Source organism: Heterocephalus glaber, unplaced genomic scaffold (genome assembly GCF_053883595.1).
Source record: "Heterocephalus glaber isolate CG9 unplaced genomic scaffold, H.glaber_assembly_v1.0 deba00001914, whole genome shotgun sequence".
NCBI lineage: Eukaryota > Metazoa > Chordata > Mammalia > Rodentia > Bathyergidae > Heterocephalus > Heterocephalus glaber.
In genome coordinates, this window is record NW_028258516.1 from 9,600 (window position 1) to 29,841 (window position 20,242).

Here is a 20,242-nt window from a genome sequence, read left to right on the forward strand (position 1 = left end):
AGCCCAGCGCAGCCAGGGTGGACACAGGGCCAGCTCTCCTTTCCCAAAGCCCTGAGCACTGGATCCCAAGGAGAACATAAAGCGACACAAGCAGACATTCTTGGGAGGTAGTCTTCCCTGTTCCAGGATCCTGGGGCACCCTCACCCATGGGATTCTGGCTGGGTTGGGGTCTGGGTTTCTCATGGCACATGCTAGGCTCTGCTGGCTCAGGGCAGATGGGAAATGGCCCACAGGCTGGAGCAGGGGGCTGTCCCATGTCCTGGTCCCTGGCTGCAGAGGGACTCACCTTCCTGCAGCACAACCACCAGACCCACCAGAGCACCATGGGGATCAGCAGCAGCCCCAGCACTGCTGTGAGCAGCAGAAGCGCTTTGCTTGGCATTTTTTTTGGGTGGTTTCGTCAGCTGGGGTGGGCTGGTCTGGGAGACAGCGATGTCCAGGGGTCGAGGAGTGACTGGGGCTGGAGTCGTTGTTTTTGTGGTCGATACCGTTGGTGATGGTGGACGCAGCCTGGGGCGCCTAGTGGTGGTTGTGGGGGGCCGATTCTGCAGGAGGAGATTGTCATGTGACCATGGCCAGCACACAGACAGCATGAATTGCAGGTGGCAGGAGAGCAACTGGAGCATCTGCTCATGGCTACCCTCTACTCATCTTTGCTGACACAGCTCGGACAGATTTCAGCGTCCCCAGAGTGGTGAGGGGCCGGCCCTGGTCCCCAGGCTGCAGGACGCACTTCTGCTCTGCTCAGGGCTTTGCACTCAGCCCGGACAAGGAGGCCTAGGAGACCCTGCGTGACCCCAGCCTCCCTGCTCACCTCGGGGCCAGTACAGCTCGTCCTGAGGACACAGAGAGCTACAGGTGCCATGTTGGGGAGGCCGGGCTGCTGGGGACTCAGGGGAAGACAGGAGACCCCAGGCCTCGCCGCCCATCTCCTGGCTCTGTATCCTGGGCTCACCTCACCCTCTCTGAGCCTCAGTGGGCCCCTGTGCAGAGGGGTGGGAGCCCCTCCTGCCTGGGGAATTGGCTTAGAAGGCTTAGGGTGTTCCCTCCTGCCTGTGAGAAAAGGGACAGGGCTGGCCCTAATTGTCACTCACAATGAGGGCCCACGGGCTGTCTGCCCAGCCTTCCCGAGTCACGCGCTGGCTCAGAGGAGGCCGCTGAGGTTACTGGTGGTTCTGTGTGCTGTGAACCCTACCCTGTCCATGCAATCAGTTCTCACTGTCTGCACAGCTGCCCTCTGGCCTACATGGGACCCCCTGCCTCTGCCTCCCCAGGTGTATGTGCGCCCAGGGCAGTGCTCGGCACAGCCCAGGACACAGCCTCCAATACTCACACAGTCGGCGGTGGCCTTCACCCTGATGCTGCGGGCAAGGAAGTCCCTCCCACTGTTCAGGCTGACTTCCACTGTGATGTTCCTAATGCACAGGAGGGACAGACAAGGGACCCGACCTATGGGGACCAGGACCTCATAGCTCTGCTCAGGACAATGACTCTGAAAGTCACACATTCAGGGTGACCAGGGGGAAGTCACGTGGGTCATGAGAGCTGGTTCCCCAAGTCACTGTGAGGTCAGCCTCAGCAAGGGCTGCAGCTCAGGCAGTGAGTGGCCCTCACGGCAGATGGTGCCATCCTGGCCGTGGCTGAGGGACCAGGGAGGTCTGAACAGCATCACCGTCACACTTCTATCACACGCTGTGTGGTCCTGGCCGGGAAAGGTGACCCGGAGGAAAGGCAGCCATGTCTGGCCCAGCCTCTCGTGCACCTGCCCTCTGCAGTGCCTGGGCTTCTGTGCTTCCCTGGGCACCTTGAAGGTCACCCACAAGGGCAGGTGGGGAGGGCGCCTCAGTGCAGAGCAGGCCGACCTCAGGACAGGAGACAGTGGCAAACAGAGGCCACACTGTCCTTGCCCCTAGGACCCAGAACCATGGTGACTTACTGTCCAGGTTGCACTGCCTGTGGTTTGGGACAAATTATGGTTGTCATGTTCATCCTGATTGGATGTTCATCTAAAAGAAAAGGACACAAGCGGACATCACTACACACAAGTCACCTACCCTGCTACCACTGTCTTCTGGAAAGCAGAGGTGCTGGCTTAGACTGATAGAAGGGGACAGGTATTTGATGGTTCTGATACATTCTTGTGCTGTGAGCCACGTCCACTAACATCACTTCTTCCTGAGCATCTGATGTTCGAGCTCAGAGTAACCAGACAAGCAGCAGCCAGGGAATGTTGGGAGTAAAGTGTGTTCTAAGCTGTGGGGCTGTCACATGCCAAGGCCCTGAGGCAGGAAATTCAGAGATCACTGAGGAGGGAAGGACAGGAGCCCAGAGGTGGACACTGAGCAGAGAACAGGGTTTTGCTCCTGGTGCAGTGGATCTTTGTGGGTGCGCAGATCCTGGGCACCGTGTGGACAGCAGTCATGTGGGACTAGCTGGGGGACTGGGTGTGGGGTGGGCTGAGATGACCAAGGGCGACCCTGGGATTTGACCATAGGGCCCAGGTGGGGTCATTACTGAGCTGGGGCAGCCCGCGGAGGAAATGGGGATGTTTGGTGATTTCTGTTTCTCCCCTTCTCTTCCTTCCTTCCTTTTTCCTTCCTTCCGTCTTCTCCTCATCTATCTTTCTCTGTTTCTGTAAGAGCTTGGAAACTCAGAAGAGTTCCTTAACATGCAGCAATAGAACCTTCCCTATACCTCCTGAGCCCTGGTCCAGGTGAGTGCCGAGCCTCATCCTTGGGCCCCTGCATGCAGCCCTCTGCCTCAGGCTCCAGCTTGCCAGGTCCCCAGTGTCCCTTCTACTGGCTGGAATGATGGAGTCAGAAGGACTCTCAGGTCCTGCCATCTGTGCTTCTGGGAGGCTAGTCCCTCCCTGTCCCTTCTCCTGACTCTGGCTTCCCCAGGCACAGGTGGGGACAGACAAGGTCCCTCCTGACCTCAGCCCGATGGTGGAGCAGCCAGCAGGGAGGATGCTCTGCCAGCTCCACAGCACCCTGCCCAGCACAGGGCCATGTTCCAGGGACACTGAGAGGAGAGGGCTCCTGGGTAGCGGGATCAGGTTTAGAGTTGTGTTTTAACTTTTATAAAAACAGGCTTGTCGTCTGTGGAGAAATAGCCTGTGGTTTTACAGGGCCGGCGGGGGGGGTCAGCACGGCACACTGCACTGTAGAGCACACAGATCAAACCCAGCACGGGAAACTGCAGTCCTGTCCCTGAGTGCTCAGGGTCTCTGTCCCTCCATACACCTGGCCCCTGCAGACACTGAAATGTCCTAAAGCAGCATTTGTGTGCTGCTCAGTGTGTGCACATCCCACTGAAGGGTCTTTAAAAATCACACTCATGGGAAAGTAAAATGTTTGTGGTGTATTCGAGAGTGCTAACAGAACTTCACTTTATGGTTTAGGGGCAATGTCTGCATTCTCTATTTCTACTTTTTATTTTATATTATGTATCATTTTTATTAGAAAAATTTATAATAAATGTTAAAATAATCATAAACATTTGTAACTTAAGATAGAAAATTAACAATTATTTTGTACATAGTAGTATTTTTAGGTCTTTTCTACATTTGGTCACAAAATGGTTTAGTGCTGTCTGGCCCTGTGTCATTGATCATATTACCTGTGACCTGCTGAAGCATTTTATGCCTTCTCTGCTGCTGATCATGAGAATGGCTGGAGGACACTTGGCCAGGGAAAGGGTTTGCTTCTGGGGGTGGGATACTTGGTTTTCATTGTGGAAAGCTATCCCTACCTTGCTGCCACTGACCCAGGGTAGAGAGGTATTGCAGGGCAGGTTACCTGGCCCACGGAGACCTGGTCCCCCAGTCAGGGGAAGCAGAGAGCCCAGCACAACCTGGCTGAAGGGAGAATAGTTTTCCAGCCATGAACGGACTGCACTGAATACTTTGGTTGTCATAGTAAAGAACCTCACCTAAAGTTACACAAACCTGACACTGTAAGCACTGTAAGTTCTGTCGCCTGTCCTGCCATCAGGGTCTGGTGCAAGTCTTAGGCTCTCAGAAAAGGGTGGGGATAGGATGGGCCAGATGCTGCTGTGAGACAGCGCCCACCACACAAACCTGCTGAGGGGAGGCCTGCTCTGGCCTGCTTGTGGAGAGATGGACACTTCCTACCTCCCTGCTTTCCAGATGAACAGAGAGGTGGCTGCACCCCAGCCAGGCCCCTCTTCACCTGTCAACATTCAGTGCCCGGAACCCCGTGACAGTCTCCAAGAAGGTCAGCAAAGGGCCAGGGACTCAGGTGACAGACAGGAGGGGGTACAACTGTGTAGGATGGTAGTGGCTCAGAAAACAAAGGGGCTCCTTACCGAAGGTAACATTGTTACTGAACTTGAATCTGCAAATGACCTGGTCTCTGTTCCTTGCATTATGGAAGCCGTAGCCTTTCAGAATCACCTGCTTGGCTGCTGTAAGGGCACATTCAAAGGCATGAGTGAGGGAGCTGTACTCTGTGGCCTCTCTCAGACCATTGTTCACTGTGATCACCTGTAGGACAAATCCAAAGGGGCCCCAAGAGGCAGCAGCTGCATCTGACTATCTGTGTCCCCCAGGCCAAATTCACATCTGCTGTCACCAAGGGTCCATGTGGATGCAGCAGAACCAGCCTTACACACATGGGAGTCCTCCTCCCACCATCCCCGACTACAGCAGCATGACAGACACCCAACTGCCAGGGGCCATCTCAGCTGAGGCCTCCCATCCTGAATTCCCATGGTCCCCACTGGAGACCCCAGGAGCAGGGCCAGGATGGGGGCACCAGAGGCCCCTGTCCTACCAGGAGGGGGACTAATGGGGGTTGACACCTCCTTCCAAACCCAGCCTCTCCCTGAACCACAAGGAACACAGCCCATCTCCCCGTGGACCCAAAAGTCCCTCACTCCACCAGCGTGGGCCTCCATGCCCCTCAGGCCAAGCCACAAGGGACGAGAGAGGGCAGCTGGGCAGCTCTGCAGCACCCAGGCTGGGTTCCTGTGGGTCTTCCAGTTGCACTTCCTTCCCAGCTCCTTGGCCTGACAGCAGCTCCTGGCCCAGGCCTGTATCCTTCCTGTCACCATGGCCCTGGTGTGGCCCCAGGTCACCCAGCCCAGGACCCTGGGCTGCAACAGCCCTGTCCCCCAGTCCCTGCACATGGACTGGCTCTCCATGCCGGCCTGAGTACCCAGCCCATTCTGTGTCACCTGGGGCCCAGGCTCCTGCCTCAGCTTCCCCGAGTCACTATGTGTATGGCAGCTCTGCTCGGGACACCCAGGAGTGTAACAGGTCAGCAGTGGAGCTGGTGTCTGGAGGCACCTGTCACCTCAGCTCTGTGGCTGGGAGGAAGCAGTGGCAGCTCCTGTCCTCACCTGGGGTTTCTCTGGCTGCCCAGACGTCAGGGGCCTGTGTGTCAGGGCAGCCGATCTGCTGAGGTGCTTCACACCAGAAGGAGGAGAGACCCTGGGGTGAGGTCCCTGACCCACCTCCACCCAGCACTGCAGCCCCCACCCTGCCCAGCATCAGAGGGGCTCGGGTGCAGAGCAGAGGTCCAGGGTGGAGAGGTCAGGTCCAGCCATCCTCAGCTCCTATCCACGTCCTGATGCTATGCCATCATTGTCCGTCTGTCCCCCAATGTCCCCACAGTGCTATTTCTATCCATCGAAGACCACACTGCAGCCCAGGTGGTTGGCACCTTATCCCTCCCCCTGGGCCGTGGGTGGCAGAGCTCAAAGTGGGCACAGTTCTGTCTTCCCACAGCCTGCAGTCATGGCGCCTCCCACAAGGGACACAGAAGCCAGGACCCAGCAGCTGTAGCAGCCAAGGTGTCACTTGTGGGAGGAAGAGCCTGACCCTCCCTGTCCCCTCCACCTGGGTGTCAGAAGCCAGCCACATGGGGATGATGGCTGCATACATAGTGCCCATGACAAAGACAGGTGGCCTCCCTCTGGACCACTTAGGAGCATCCTCAGTGCACCAAGGCAGGGACCTGGGATGGACTGGGGGCATCCTTATCACTTCCAGCCTTGGGATAAGTGCTGTCATTTCCACAGAGGGGTGGGGTGGAACAAACGGCTGCTCCTGTGGTGCCGGGTCAGGCATGGAGGTTTACTTTCTGTCTTGTACAATACCGGTGCTGAATTTGTGCAACACTTTTGTTTTATTCAGCGATGTGATTGCCTTGTTTTCCCCATGATTTGGATTTAGAATTCCTTTGATATTTCAAATTCCACATCAGCATGGCCTTTCTGGGGTGAGCTCTAAATTCCTCTTAACATTTTGAGGATCACTTATCTGTACAAATGAAATCTGAAATGCTCCAAAATCCGTAACTTTTTAAGCTTAAATATGAGAGCAAATGTGGAAAATCCCACAATTTACTTTTTGTGACAAATCATGATTAAAATACAAATGCACTAACATATATAGAATCACCTTCAGGCTACATATGCACAGTGTGCATGAAACATAACTGAGCGTACATGAAGCATAACTGATGAGACTTGTATCTCATCTCCAGGATATCCTAGTGTGTCTAGGCAAAATTCCAAATCCTCAAAAAATCCAAAGCCAGAAACATCTATACAGATCCAAAGAGAAGTTTCAGACTATGGTCACCTGGTTCCAAGGCAGAAAGGTCATGGCAGAGGGTATGGTGAAGGAAAGCTGCTATAGTCATGGCAAAGGGAAAGCAGAACAAGTGTGAAAGAGCCAGGGAAGAAGGGACAGGGATCAGATATAGTTCCCAAGGTCATGCCCCCATGTCCAACTTACTCCAAGCAGGAGTAATATCATCTAGCCATACCATCTACTGATAGCCCTCTCAGCTATGAATTCACTGGTGTGCTAAGCCACTGTGACATTGGCACCTTCACAATCCAAGACCTCTCACGAGTTTCTCCATCCAGTCTGGTTGACAATCAAGATTAACTTGCACAAGTACCCACCTTGTCAAGTTGATGCCTAAGTACACCTTCTTCAAACCTCATTTCTACACAATACGATAACCAGGCCATAATTCTGCCTGACATGATGCAACAATGCTGCATACAAATAAAACTACTAACTACTCAATACTAAAAATTTTTAGTTGCATACAAGTGAAAGTACACTAATTCCTCCCCCAAAGACTCAAAAGTTTCAGCATTACTCAAAAGTCTAAAGACTCCCCTGAGGCTCAGCAGAAATATTCTTAGCTAGCTGTGAACCCCTGTAAGAATCAAAAACAAGTCACATAATCCCAAGGTACAGTGATGCAAGGCAAACAATGGAAAGAATGGGGGGATAGAAACCAATTGGACCACAGTAAGAAAAATCCACAGCAATGCAAATTAAGTGCTATATCTCCATGTCTGACATCGAGGTATGTGGTGGTATGATATGAACTTCAAAAGGCACTGATAGCCCCATCCCAATAGCCTTACTGGTTGCAGTACACATGGTCTCTCTCTTGTGCTGGCTTTGTGGGCATTCCATGCTCCTGGCATTTCCAACTTCCTGGGATCTCCACTGCAGCTTTGATTTCACTCTTTCAGGTTCGTGCACTACACTCTCAGGGTCTACAGCCAGAAACTAGAGCCTTGTGACATATTCCAAGCTCTCCAAGACCTTCTTTGAAATCTGAGTGGAAACCTCTATGATCCCATGACTCTTGAATTTTGCATGCCTGCAAAACCAGCATCACGTGGATGGTGCTAAAATCTTCTGCTAACTTGAGTTGTGTCCACCTGGACCATGGCTGCAGTGGTGTCTGCATGTCTGAGTGGCTGAGAATGATGAAATGAGTGCTGAAGAACACATTCCACTGGGACCCTTCTCAAACAGGTGTTCCTGGAGCTCTCTCCTCAAATGAAATATTTACACTGTGATACTTTGTAAGGGTTGGCATCTTGATGATTTCTGAGATATCTTCAAGGCACCTTCCTTTTAAGATGTTTCAATAAAAACTATTTGGTTTCTTTGTAATGGTGCTAATCTCTTCAGCAATCATCCCTCCTTTGGCTCCAACTTTACACATTATTCTTTTCTGGCCAAATGAAAGTTTTAGAAATCTTTCTTCTCTGCTTTTTCCTCCTGATCCTCACCGTAAGTCTTGCTAAAATTTTCCAGTAGTACCCATGCTACAGCCTGAACTTTGGGCCGCTTTTAAATTTCTTCCATCGAGTCAATTAGATCATTGCCTTTAAAGTTGGCATCACAAAGTTTTAGTGCACAGACCTAATATAGGCATATTTTTTGCCAGTTGTAAAATGCACATTTCCAGAGCAATTCCCATTCCCATCTAAAACCTCATGAGCAGTCTTTACTATCTCTTTCTGTCACCATTCTAATCTTCTAAGTTTCTACCAGAATCACTCATCCATCAACCTCTGCTTACAGCATTGTAGGGCTTATGTAGCCCACATCACTAAAATTTTCCAAACTCCCTCTGCAAACCAATTTTAAAGGCTTCTGAACTATTTGGATCAGGTTCAGTCACAGCAATAATTCATTTCTGGTACCAATTTCCTGTATTAGTCAGCTTACTGTCACTGGGACAAAATATCTCACATCACAACTCAAACAAGGAAAGGTTTCTTTTGGTTTATGGTTTCAGAGGGTTCAGGTTCGCTGCTTGCTGTTTCCAAAGCAGAGACATCATAGAGGAAGGGTGTAGTGGAAGAAAGCTCAACTCATGGCAGCCAGGAAACAGAGCAGATTGGAAAGGCCACAGAGGAAGGAGCTGGAGACCAGTTAATAGTGCCCAAGGTCATGCCCCATAACCCACTTCTTTAAACTATTCCCACTTCCTCTAAACCTGCTTGTCTATGAGCTCATTAGTGGGTTAACCTGTTGGTGAGGTTGTGCTCTCACCATCCAATTACCGCTCCAGGAGTCTCTTCATTCAGTCAAGATTAAGTGAAACACCTTCTAAAACTAAGCATTAAGGAAAGGAATACTCAACATGTTTTGACCTATTTATCTGTTGTGGAATTCTGGGGTTTTCTTCAGAATTTTGAAATACTATGTATTTTTAATAATTTTACATGAAATATTTTTGTTATGAGATAGAATAAGTAATTTCACAGATACTCACAGTCACTCTTGACTTTCATCCCCATTGAATATACATTATATATGTATACACAATGCAGAGTCATGTGGACTATACCCACCCCCACACTCCACCAAAAACATCTTATATATTCCAAATACACACACCACAAATCACAGAGCACAACCTGCTTTGCCTACTCCACATGACACTGTCCCCTCATGGCAAATGTAAACACATCACACACCACATTCCTCAAAGATACACATAGCCTGTACCACAGACATATATACCCACTCCTTATACATGTCATACTGAAAAACACACTATATATCCTGTCTTAGTTAGGTTCTTGTTGCTGGAACAAAATATCTGGCATCTGTAACTTATGGGAGGAAAGGTTTATGTTAGCTCACAGTTTGTAGAGGTTTCAGTCCATAGTTAGCTGGCTACAAGGCAGGGTGGCACGGAAGAGGGGCATGGCAGAGGAGAAAGAACTCATGGCATGGCAAGCAGGAAGCAGCAGCACTTCCTTCTTTCCCTTTTTATTTCATCCAAGTTGCAAGACTATTGGTTGGTGCCACCCACATCCAGGGAGGGGCTTCCTTCTTCAATAAATCCATCATCCATACCTAGAACTATGCTAAAACAATTGGTGGACTAATCCAGTACCACATACCCATGATCCAGTCACTCCTCAAAGCCCCACTTATGAGTGCATGAAGCTTTGGGGGACCATCTAGATACCAGCTTAACGTATTTCCACAAATCCACATACCACACATATCATACAACAACATCACAACACACCCTGCCCCACAATCATCAAAGACACACTACAAACACACACACCACAAACTTACCAAACATACACAAATTGTACCCCGAACACACACCATATAAACACACAAAAACACCCCTCATAAACCAACACAACACATAATGTACACACTTTCCAAACACACAACGGACACATACACACCGCACCACCAATACATATATCATATATAACATCCATCTACCATACTCCTAATATACACCACATACACTCACAAATATACAAAGCATATACCCTACCACACACAACATGTATCTTTTACATGTACTACACATAGTTCATCCACCAAGAACAAACAACACATGTCAAAATGAAAACACCATCACACTCATCAGAAACATACCATAAAACACATACACATAACATAAAACACACATATAAATCAAATATCACACATACATCATGCATCCCCATACATCAATCAAGGACACACGGAACATAGCCACACAGCACCAACATACCCCAGTACTCACACCATATATTACACATCACATATACCACACATCCCACAGACCACACACACCACATATTACTTGTGCACACAACTCCCTGCACCGCCCTGCCCATAGCTATCACCCCTCAGCTCTCACCTGTGCACAGAGGGGAAGGCTCCACTGATCTGAGTTCAAGACAGGCCCTTGTTCCAATCTGAGATGGAGAGCAGGAGAAGGGACAGGAATGTGAGCCTCAGGCCCTGAAGAGATGCCGCTGTCCCCCTGCTCGCACCCTGCCCACTCACGCACGTAGTTAACTCTTCCATGCAGGTTCCTGGGTACCCCATGTATGCCAAAGACGTGTTCTGGGCTGTCTGCAATTGCTGTCAACTATAAGAGAGAGGAACTGGCTTGGCCCCCAAGGCAGGGACTCCTCGATGCACCAGGGCCCCAGAGCCAGGGCACAGTGTCATGCCCTTGGGCCGTGGGGGCGCCTGCACGCACCCCAGGCTCAGGACATAGGAAGCTCTGCACCACTCAGTGTGGTGCGGTGTACTGAAACCCATTTTTGTCCTTCTGCCTGGCACACCTGCTGCCCGCATTTCCTGGTGCCCTGAGGAGCTGTCTTGGAGATCTGTCACCAGCGGGACTGCAGAGGGCCCCCAGTCACCCGATCCAAAATACCTGTTCTACGTTGTATTCGCTGACACCAATGCAGTAAATGTACGCTCCCATGGTCCGAGCCTTGTGAGCCTGAGGGAAAGAACTGGGTGAGCTTTTGGCACAGAATGGAACAGAGAACGCTGAGGACAAGCCCACTCACCTCCACCACAGATTTGTTAAGTACATCTGGCTTCAGTTGTCCAGTAAGTAGAGCGATGATCATGCTAGACACCCTGTTGCCTGTCAAGAAACAAGAGGGGTGGTGAGTAAGGTCCAAGAGTGACCAGCAGGGGACCCAGGACCACCGTAGACTGCTAGGCCTCAGCACTGCCCACGGAAGGCAGGTGGGTGCTCCTCACACCTTAACCCTTACCCCAGCACCCACCACCCAGAGACCCCAGAATGAGAAGGGGCTCTTGCCCAGGGCCATCTCCCTACCAGATAGCCTGAACCCTTACTGGTCCCAGAAGGCACACCCTCTGCCCTGAGGACAGCCCAGCCATGTGTCCACCAGCCCCAGCCCATCTCTGGGCACAGGAAGCAGCAGCCTGTCCTGCAGAGCAGCCCAGGAAGGGGTGGTGCCAGTGCCTGCTTTGGCTACAACCTGCAGGTTTCTGCTTGGGACAGCGGCCCAGCTGCTCAGCACTCTCATGCGGGGTCCTGGACAGGGGACCCCATTCTTCCCCAGCACAGTCCCCACTGGGCCCCACCACTCTGGCCCAGAGCTGCCAGCCATTTTCGTGGTAGGAGATGCAGGTCCAGGAGCAAGTGGGCCATGGAAGACAGGAACGGAGAAGGGGAGGAAGGTCTGGCCCTGGGGAGAGAGTGGGCTCCTTATGGTGGTTCTCAGGCAGCTTGGGATCTCGGCCTTCTCCTTCTGCACACAGGGCCCAGTGAAAGTCCAGGAGCTCAGAGTGACCAAGTGCCCTGTGTGGACCCATGGGACCTCCTGTCCTGTGAGAGCCATGCTGGGGCAGGTGCTCTGCCCACTGAAAAGTACTGGGATGGGAAGGGGAGCAATGGGCTCCCAGAGCCAGGCTGGGGAACCATGGGGTCTGCACATAGAGCTCCCTGGAGGGCGGCCAGCTCAGTGCAGCCACCTGAGGAGGAAGGCAGGGGCTCACCTCTGGAATTGGCTCTTGCAATCTGATCATTCGCCTGCAAGGAAAGAGAAACACCATAGAGAGAGCAGTAGACTGGGATAGTGCTCTAAGGTGAGGGCCAGCATGGACTCCAGGAAGTGGGCTCCCCACCTGTCTGAGTGCCTTCTGCAGGTAGATTTTCCCACCAGTGGGAATGGTCTCCAACTGGACAAGATGATGGAAGATTGTCGTTCTGAAAAATTCATGGCAAAAAGATGGAGGTGAGGAAAGTGGACAGAAAGAAACAGCCCTCAAGCCATCCTATGGCTGGGTGAACTGTGGAAATGCCATGGACGGGAAACATGAGCAACTCTCCCAACCCAGTTGTGTGCTGGATCATTGCCAGGTTTGTGTCCTTTTCTGTCCCTGACCTCTGAGCCCTCTGGGTGGTGGGGAGGCTGAGAGCAGGTCCCTCAGGAACCTGACTTTCTCTGAGCTCATCCTGTCTCAAGCACCCCACCCTCAGGGACCCCTCCCCAGGGGTGCTACAGCAAGGGTGGAGTGGGACCCAGGGACATGCAGTTTGAGTCTGAGGTTTCAGGGAGCCCCCCATGCCTGATGCTGACTGGAAGCCAAGGACACCCTGCTGAGGCTCTGTCCTCCAGCAATGAAGGCTGGTTCACAGGTCCCAAGCTCAGCCTGTCCTGTGCTGTCTCCACTGCACAGACCCTGACCTGCCCCTCCCTTAGCCACCAAAGGAAGGAGCCAGGCTGCTTCGTGAGCAGCGGGGCTGAGAACCTCAGTGTTCCTGACCCTAAAGGCTTGAGGTGGGGACGTGGCCGCAGGCTGCTGAGGCGGCCGAGCCCTGTCCTCAGGCTGCCAGGACAGAGCTGTCAGGGGCTGTTAGAGACAGGATTGATCGGGGCAGGCAGCACCAGCTCTGGTGGCAGCACTGGGACAGAAAAGGAAGACTGTGTTCAGGCTGATTGGCTGTGACAGGGCTGAGCCCGCACAGCAAGGCCACCTAGAGTGAAGACGCTGAGGGCGGCTTCCTCCTGGGGCAGAGACCTGCTGTGGGCCAAGCTCTGAGGGCCTTGGATGCGTCTCTGCCTGGGCCCTGCCTAGGAGGAGACACAGCCAGCCCTGCCCAGGGGAGGCCCAGCCAGGTCCTGCCCAGCCCAGCCCCCGCCCTCTCCTCTCTGGCTGCTGGCTTGTCCCGCTCGCTCCCCTCTCTGTCCCTTGCCTTATCCCAGGCTCTTGGCAGCAGTTCCCCTGCCCCCAGACAGCACTCCTCCTCTCCTCCGTTCTTCACTCTGTCAGGTCCCTCACTGCATTAAGGGGCTAGGTCCCTCACCGCCTAGCCCATCAGCAGCTCCCAAGCACCCCTCTGGTGTTCAGCCTGTGTGTACATGTAGGCCACCTTCCCCACAGCCCTCCCTGTGGCACCCTTAGGAGCCCAGGACACAGGGCCCCCTGGGGCTGCCTGTCTGGGACCCACCAGAGGACCTTGCTGCCCAGCACAAACCTCCAGCTCTTCCCCTGGGGCCCACCTCCCGGGTCCCACCAACACCTACCTATTTGAGGTGAGCATCATTTCAACTCTTGACCTTGTGTTAAACACAATGAAGGACATGCGCAGGTTGGGGCTGGGGAGAAGCATGGCTGTGAGAAGCCAGGGAACTTGACGCCAGGACACATCCCCAGGGGAAGCACGGACCCTGCTGCTCACAGCTCTGTGCCCAGGGTCATTTCAGATACGGGCAAAGAGCCTCAGTAGGCAATGCTGCAGTCCCCTGTAGGGACCCAGGGACCCAGGGAGAGTCAGGGTGACCTCATGACCAAGCCTCTGGGCCAGCACCCCAACACACACTTATACTCACTCAATCACACACTGATCTACACATTCTAAAACACACTAATGCAAATTCACACACACTCAACACTCACACACAGATACAGTACACACATATGTACAACACTCAAAGTCATACTTTCACGCTACCACTCACACTCACATGCACATAGACTGATACATTCACAGCACACATACAGTCACACATACCGTCATACATGTACATAGTCACACATATCGTCATGCACACATACAGTTGTACATAGGCACACTCATATCAAGGCTATAACCACATACACACACACACACACACACACACACACACACACACTAAAGGAGACAGAGCCTCCTCATTCCTCATGGGGCCTCCCTCCCACCTGGCCTGTCTTCTACAGTCACCTTCTTTCTATCCTAACCCCATCCCTCTTTCCCTCCATTTCCTCCTCCCTCCTTCCAGCTCAGGAAATCCCACTCCCTCACAATGCCTCCCCTTCCTGCCACTGACCAACTGCCCTTGGCCCAGGACCTCTGACCCTCGGCAAAGTGGCTGCAGCCTTCTTGGCTGAGCTGACCACTGCTCCTGCTCTTCTTCCTGGCTCTGTTCACCTACAGTTGACAGGTTTTTTCCTGGAGCACTATATCACTCCCCTGCCTGTGAATCTTCCATGGCTCCTTGTGACACAGAGGAAGAATTCAAGGCCCTCCTTGGCCTGGAACAATAAATCCTTGTGACATTGGCCCCAAGCAACTTGTGAGGATTTGTCTCCAGCCCTCCCCTGAGTTACCCACACTCCTCAGCCTAAACAGACCACCCACTAGAGGGCACCCTGAGGGTTACTGTGACCCTGACTTTTCTCCAGCCTTCAAGGTCAAGTTTACTTCCCATCTCTCTGGGAAGCTGCCCAGGACCACTTCCCTCTAGGAATCCTTGTTTTCCCCTCTAACCTTCCTGGCACACTCTCTGTCCCTTTCCTTTGGCCCTGAGCACCCTGTGTCCAGGTGTCAGCTACTGAGTTGCTCTCCTGACTTCCTTCCCAACCTGGGGGTCTGGAGGGCAGACGGTGTCCCTGCAGGTGCCCAGGTTCCCAGGCAGGGCAGGCACACAGCTGAGACCCAGAGGACCAGTGCACCCTGTCCCCTTTCCTGCCTGGTCATGCTGGGCTCTGTGCCCCCACAAAGGGACCCCACCAAGTCTAATGGATGTTCAAGCAGCCTGCATCACAGAGAAGCATACTTTACATATTTCTCCGCCAAATCTTCCAAACATGAGGACAAGGTAGCCCAGGTCAACATGGGTTGGGATCTGCAATGAAGATACAGGAGTTAAGGGATGAGGTGCCCTTTCAAGGAACACCTGGCCTCTGTCTTTTCCCCTTCTCTTCAGGATCCTTAACACTGGCTCCCACCCCAATGCCTCTGACCACAGTAGGGGATCCTGGAGGTGACTGTCCTCAGGGCCACCAGTGGGAAGAGGCTGGCCAACCAGGCCATCTGCTGGGATTGAGGGGCCTCCCAGCACAAGGGACTCTTGGTGGCCGACCAGTGCAGCTGGTCACACTAGGTGATGGCTGTGACACCAACTGGAAGAAGGGGACATGCTGGAAGAAGTCTCTGGTCACCTCTGACTTGTGGGTTCTCTGCCATCACTTGCCCATGATGTGACCTTCCCAGGTCCCTGTGGGTAGTGACCTTGGCACCATGGCCATTGGAAGCCTTTTAGAGCCATCACCAGGTCCAGAGGTGACCAGATGTGGCCTGTGGCTTCCCTGCTGGACTCCTGGGTTCCAGATGTCAGACCTGCCCTTGGAACGGGAACCTTTTGTAGACTGTATCTGCCTTGCATATCTCCTCATCACACCCCAGATTCCTCTTCCTTTCCACATTCCCTAGCAGCATGGAGGCTGGGGGACATGTTCCCATGGGAACCTGGGCCTCAGCATGGGGGACCAGCACCCCAGACTGTGCGACATTGGTTTTGTCACCAGCCTTTAGTCCAGCCCCTGCAGGCCCAAGAGGCCTTTTCTAGCAGACACTGCCAGGGAAAGGGAACAGGCTGGCCACTGCTGCCCTGGTGCCCACACTGTGGACCAGCAGGGATGGCTGCAGGCTCTTCCCATCCCCACTCCAGCATCCTGCTCCATTGTGTCCCACTCTGTCCCCAGATGGAGAGTGAGGAGCAGGAGGAGCCTGGGGCCTCGTGACTCCTGTCCAGTGGGAACCAGTCACATCTGCCCTATGTCCCTGGCAAAGGTCTCTGGGTCCCCACAGCTCTTCCGGTCAAGCATCAGGGGGCAGAAGAGAACTGCGCCTGGTGCGGAGGGACGTGTGATACTCGGGGCTCCATGGTGAGTGGGTGAGAGGCACCCACCAGGAGGCCACCTTCTCCCCTCCAGAGATGATCATGCCCACAAGTGGGACCCCCGAAGGTCACACAAATGTGTGCTGACTGTCACACTCCAAGAGCCACCTCCTCCTGTTCCATCTACTCTGCTAGGCTGGGTCTAAATCAGTGTAGAAACCAGGAGGAAATGAAGAACTAAATCATCCTAACAATCTCCTGGTAACAGACAGGGAGCACATGTGTCCCAGGCACGTAGAGGTCATTTTCCCTCCAGATCCACCCCGTGATGTCTGCTTAGTCCCAGTTCATGATTGAGGAAAATGAGCTCTTTTCAGGCTATTTGTCACAATGTCCATACCCGGGATAAATCTATAGCCAGGTCTTTCTTCATACCCCATGCACTGTCCACTGTATTTGGCATATGTGAGTGACACTGCTGTCTGACAGTTGCTGTGTAAGCAAACACCAGACCCTAAGACTTTTCCAGGATGCAGGCTTTACCCTCAGCAACTCCAAGATTAAGAAGCAAGTCACCTCATTTCCCTAATCCTCACACTCTTTGCTTTCCCTCTCATCACTCTTCACCTGCTTATGGCACCTGCTCCTGGGGAGTCCTAGGAGTGATGATTTTGAAAGAGGGTTTGGATTGTAGGACACAGGAGAAAGCAAGTGCTCGTGGGCAGAGGAAAGGACACAGGCACAGTCAGGTGCCCAGGAAGTAGGTGCCTTGGGGAGGGCCCACCTCCTCATAGGCTTCCACTTCTGATAAAATCTGATTGAAACATCATTGTGACAGCACCAGGTTGAGAAGATGAAAGGATGTGAGATCAAATCGTATAGGGGAGTAGAAGCTGAGAAAATTTCACCATAAAAACAAGTTGATGAACAATGGGTAAATCTCAAAGCAGCAGAAGACAGTTGTTACAAACACGTTATCACAAACATCTGTACATTGTCAAAGAAAACTAGAGATTTGCATGGAGCTATGTTTGGCTATTGGGTTCAGACACAGAGAGTGGTTGGGAAGGAGCTCTCAGTTTTTTGTGAGTTTCTTTCTACTATTTGGCATTTAAATTTTTCTTCAAACCATTCCTTGACAAATGGGAAAAATGGAATTCTAGGTAAAAGTTAGTATCATGGAGGGATGTTAGAATAAACAGCCAAGTATGCTTTGGGCCCTTGTTCTCCTACAGAAACTTACAAAACAAGTGAAATGCTTGTGTGCTCATCTTGCAGGAGCTCTGCAAAATGCCCATCAGTGCTTTATGGAAATGGAGCAAACGTGCCACGGTGAAAAAGCCCCCTTCTAAAGGGTGGAAAAGTGTGAGGTGTTCTGTGGAACCCTTCCCTTACCCGCTTCCCAGCATGGTCCAGGCCAAGTGGCTCTCCACAACCACAGGGGGACACACATGCTTTACTTGTGAGCACCTGCCTTCGTTTTCACCTGCCTAGGGGACATCTGAATTCTGCTGATTCTGTTTCTGACTTCTGTTTCAGAAGTCAGAACATGAGTGAGGAAACTGGACAATTCCATAGACACCTGGAGTAGCCTATTTTCTGTGGGGACCTACACTAGGTCATCAAAGGCAAGGGGAGGGAGACTGGGAGTTAGGATGCTCACAGCCAGCAATGTGTCCAGAGTTTTGAGGTTCACACTTGTACAGGAGCAAGGATTGTGTTTAGAGAAATCCAAACATAGGCTTTTGACTCAGGTTGATCTTTAGATGCAGAACAACCTCAGCTAAGTTCCAAAGCTGTACCTCAGCACAAACCAACTGTAAAGACAGGCTGGTGGATGTTTTCTCTGCCTAATTTTTATGGTGTTTGTACTTCTGTTTGAGCTTCCAGAATTCAGCGAAATCTGTCACGATATTACCTGAATAGGAGCTGAAGGGCCACCAACTCAGTAATCAGATATAGCTAGGAAGTCTTTGCAAAAATAGTTTGGAAAAGTCTCAAAATACATGAATGAATACAGACATCTACCCGCCCCCCCGCCAAAGCATGCTGGGATTTGATTTCTAAAGTTACAATATAATAATGTTCAAACACCTAATTGTCAAAAAAAGAATAAATAAAAACTCCACAAGGCATACAAGGTAATAGGAATGCACACCTCACTCAAAGGAACTATATTAATCAACAAAAACCACTCCAAAGGATGTCAAATCTTTAGATTTACTACATATTGATTCAAAACAACTGTCTTAATTATGCTTAAAGACTGAAGGAAAACAAAGACAAAAAAATTAAAGGAAGTCAGGATAACAACAAAGAGTGAGAACATTAAGAAGGAACCAAACAGAAATGCTGGTGATGAAGTGCCTCATAGATGGATGATATAATTTTTTTCAGTATAAATATTCATTTATTTTGTGGAGCTGTTCAGCTCTACATCTGAACAGTTGAACAGCAGAAGAAAGAATAAGCCAATTGAATTATAGTACAGTATAATTTAAAGCACGTATTTCAAGGAAATGAAAATGAAAGAGAGAAGAGTCATGCGGAAGACGCCGAATCAGCCCGCTGCAGACAGGCAGGTCTGTGCACACCCTACCGAGGTCCTGAGTCACGCGGAAGACACCGGATCACCCCACTGCAGACAGGCAGCCACCTGATTCCACATTACCAAGGCGCAGAGGACACCAGACCACCAGACCAAGGTACTGAGTCCCACTGTTCCCGGCCCAGAGGTAGGGGCTTCTGAGCCGTTGTCCCAAAGGGGAAGGAAGTGGAAGGGCTAAGGGAAAGGATAGAAGGGAATGGGATTAATATGAGAAAATGGAAAAATAGGAACAAAATCTTTGTAAATAGGGAGGGCTGGAGGGGTTGAAGGGAGGGCTGGGCAAAGGTGAAAAACAAGAACCAAGAGAGACTATGTAAAGGTGCAAATTTCCAATGATGAATGTCATTATATTGTATACCTACAATGTACCGATTATTAGAATGAATAATCGATAATGTAAAATAGGAAGAAAAGGTCCAAAGGGGTAGGGGTAGTGGGAGGCACAGGGGAAAGGAAAGAAGGGAAAGGAAAACCTGATGAGAAATGGAAAAAATGGAAATAAAGTCTTTGTAAATAGGGAAGGGTGGAGGGCTAGGAATGGGGAAAAAATAAGAACCAAGATGCATTATATAAAGGTACAATTCCCAATGAGAAATGTAATTGTGTTGGATACCTACAATGTACCAATAAAAGAATTTAATACAAAAAAAAAAAAGAAAGAGAGAAGAAAAGTGATGGATATTTAAGGGATCTGTGGGGTACCACCAGGCAGACCACTATAGACAATGTAAGAGTCTCAGAAATAGAGAGAAAGGAGTAGAGACATTTCTTGAAGAAATACTGGCCAAACACATCCCAAATTTCACGAATGATACTCATCTGCAAATCCAATCCATCCACGTAGGATAACGCGAAGAAGCCTACACCAAGACACGTCATAATGAAATAGTTGAAAGGTAGAGACAAGGAGGAAGTCTGCAAACCAAGAGAGTAGACCTGGTGGATGTGAGCCGTCCTCATGGAAACCTTGGTGCCCAGGACACAGTACCATTGCCTTCCATATCTCCAGCTTTTCCATCTACCCATTCACCTAAAGATGGACTGAAAATATTTTTAAAATTGCATGGGCCCTGTACATGTATAGACATTTTTCTTATCGTCATTCCCTAAATACAGTGAACAACTATTTCCACAGACCCTTGTAGACAGCAGAGGATAGGGGAGGGGATGCAGGAAAGATCCGAACTGCAGCCTCTCAATCCAGCCCTTTCTTTGCTTTTCAGGAGACAGTCAGAGGCAGATTTGCCCGCTTCCCATCTAAACTCTGCTGACACCCCTTCAGGGCAGAGGCACGCAGGCTTCTCTGTTTCCAGAGTACAGCGACCCTGGTTTGTGTGTTCCAGCAGCTACCACAGTCCTGATGCCCGGGGAGGGCTGCAGCCCCTGTCCCCTGCAGCAAGGTGACACTGCCCAGAGCTGGGGTCAGGAGGATGGACATCAGC

The 20,242-nt window shown here is 51.2% G+C and overlaps 1 protein-coding gene across 1 annotated transcript in view; it reads right to left on the bottom strand.

Moving 5' to 3' along the window:
• Positions 1-20,242, bottom strand: part of LOC147820453 (anthrax toxin receptor 1-like) — a 22,434-nt gene continuing 2,192 nt past the window's right edge. The window contains exons 3-14 of the mRNA XM_087204202.1: positions 15,128-15,196; positions 13,616-13,687; positions 12,213-12,294; positions 12,084-12,117; positions 11,120-11,199; positions 10,981-11,049; positions 10,606-10,686; positions 10,453-10,510; positions 4,328-4,426; positions 1,938-2,007; positions 1,335-1,416; positions 1-546 (exon numbers count right to left, since the gene is read on the bottom strand). Coding sequence (XP_087060328.1) covers positions 208-546; positions 1,335-1,416; positions 1,938-2,007; positions 4,328-4,426; positions 10,453-10,510; positions 10,606-10,686; positions 10,981-11,049; positions 11,120-11,199; positions 12,084-12,117; positions 12,213-12,294; positions 13,616-13,687; positions 15,128-15,186 — 1,125 coding nt within the window. The 5' untranslated portion in view covers positions 15,187-15,196 and the 3' untranslated portion in view covers positions 1-207. The remainder of the gene's footprint in view (positions 547-1,334; positions 1,417-1,937; positions 2,008-4,327; positions 4,427-10,452; positions 10,511-10,605; positions 10,687-10,980; positions 11,050-11,119; positions 11,200-12,083; positions 12,118-12,212; positions 12,295-13,615; positions 13,688-15,127; positions 15,197-20,242) is intronic.